A 2,041-nucleotide genomic window follows, 5' to 3' on the forward strand; every position below is an offset into this window, starting at 1 on the left:
CTTTCCCTAGAGCGTGAAGAGAAGGGTATCAAATCCAAGGCAGCTCGAAATTCGTGTCGGATGGAGATAAAAACGAAGGAACCGAGATTGGGGTATGGAGAAATTCACTCACCGGGATGGAGGCACCAAGCCTTGCTGGGCCGGCCATGAGCGCACACCTCTGCTTCCGTAACAGCAACTCCTGCCCAGTTTGTGCTCATTTGATTAATCCCCTGCCCACATCAGCCCCTGCCTGCATCAGTCCCTGCCTGTACTGTTGACTGCTGGAGCCAGCTAATCTGCCACAGCATGTGCAGTGGTCCATAGAGCTGCGAGCAGCGGGTTCAGGCCCGGGTTGTCCTCCTGGTCCTGGGTGATGGCAGAACCGTGACTGCAGTACGATTTCTCTCTGCCCATTTTCCCACTGGTAAAATGGATCCTGATCTCCTTGGTGAAATATTTTGAGATCTATCGATTTGCACTTGCCTCACCTTCTTCTTCTTCCTCTGTGGAGCTAACTCTGACCTTTAAGCGTCAGCTCCCCCAAGGTATGAAAAGCAGAGAGTCAACAAGGTTACATCAAAAGAGCTGAGTTTCTAAAGGACACACCGACAAGCAGGTCCGGCTCCCGGATGCCGGAGATGAGTAACAACCCGTCTGAGCGACTTCTGCTCTCGCCTCTCCACTCAGAGGCCGTGGGAAACCGCACTTGAGAGTTATGCCTCCAGGACAATTTAAGGCTTGGCTCTACCTATGATGTGTACCAAGGCATTTGGCTGAGGTAGCCAAGACACACGTTCTTTGATGTGACAGATGAAGTTTGGTAGTGATTTCAAATCAGCAGGACCAGGAGGGAAAACGCACTCAGTGCACTAAAACAGCCGCCCCTCACAGAAAGCCTTGCTCTAATCTCGATGTGTCTGGAGTGTGGCTCTGGAGAGATGTAATAGACTTGTAGAATCATAGAATGGTTTGGGTAGGAAGGGACCTTTAAAGGCCACCTACTCCAACCCCTTGCGATGGGTAGGGACACTTCCCCCCAGCCCAGGTTGCTCCAAGCCCCGTCCAACCTGGCCTTGAACCCCTCCAGGGATGGGGCAGCCACAGCTCCTCGGGGCAACCTGCCCCAGGGGATCACCGCCCTCACAGGCAACAATTTCTTCCTCACATCTCATCTCAATCTCCCCTCTGTCAGTGTCAAACCATTCCCCCTCGTCCCATCGCTCCCCTCCCGGATGTAGAGTCCATCCCCAGCTCTCCTGGAGCCCCTTTAGGCACTGGAAGGCCACAATAAGATCTCCCTGGAGCCTTCTCTTCTCCAGGCTGAACCCCCCCAACTCTCCCAGCCTGTCCTCCCAGCAGAGGGGCTCCAGCCCTCCCCGCAGCTCTGGGGCCTCCTCTGGCCCCGCTCCACCAGGTCCATGTCTCTCCTGTGCTGAGGCCCTGGGAGCTGGAGGCAGTACTCCAGGTGGGGTCTCATCTGGACAAGTCCCCAGTCCCTTCTGGGGCTTCTGTCCCCAAAGATCTGCCAACATAACTGCATGACAGCCTGCTCCCTAACTGAGCTCTTCCAGGGTATCCTTCCTAAAAACAATGCTGTGATGAGTGTTTAACCTAACCGGGATGGTTTCGGCAGGACTGTGAAGTCGTGGTGGTTGACCAGAGGGGAGGGTGACCTCTGGCAGGGTGGCCACCCAGCAGCTGGGGACGAAGCGGAGATGAGAGCATCTTCACCAGGGTTGATGAAGGCCAAGTGTTGCATCTGAGCTTTGCAAGTGGAAACACCAGCTCCCGGCAGCATGGGAAGCTCGGTGGAGTGGAGCTGCCGGCCACGTCGACTCCAAGATGGGTCAAAAGGTGATGACCACCGAGAGAAGCACAACACGGAGACTCACGCCCGCTCTGACCCGTCTCCCCAGGCGCAGCAAGGAGCTTCCTTAACTACTTCCTTACTGTGCCCCGTGGTGCACGCGGCCCGCGGCACGGCCTTACACGTGCATTTCCTTGTTTTTCTTCCCCTTCGTCACAGCCTTGGGAAAGGGCTTTTTGGAGTCAATGGATA

At 55.6% G+C, this 2,041-nt stretch overlaps 1 protein-coding gene across 1 annotated transcript in view; it reads right to left on the minus strand.

The window, feature by feature from the left end:
- POLD3 (polymerase (DNA-directed), delta 3, accessory subunit) overlaps positions 1 to 148 on the minus strand; it is a 45,057-nt gene extending 44,909 nt beyond the window's left edge. The window contains 1 exon segment of the mRNA XM_009891019.1: positions 113 to 148. Coding sequence (XP_009889321.1) covers positions 113 to 148 — 36 coding nt within the window.
- Positions 149 to 2,041: the final 1,893 nt, after the last annotated feature.

The sequence above is a fragment of the Charadrius vociferus genome, unplaced genomic scaffold, assembly GCF_000708025.1.
Source record: "Charadrius vociferus isolate BGI_N301 unplaced genomic scaffold, ASM70802v2 scaffold407, whole genome shotgun sequence".
In the NCBI taxonomy this organism is placed as follows: domain Eukaryota; kingdom Metazoa; phylum Chordata; class Aves; order Charadriiformes; family Charadriidae; genus Charadrius; species Charadrius vociferus.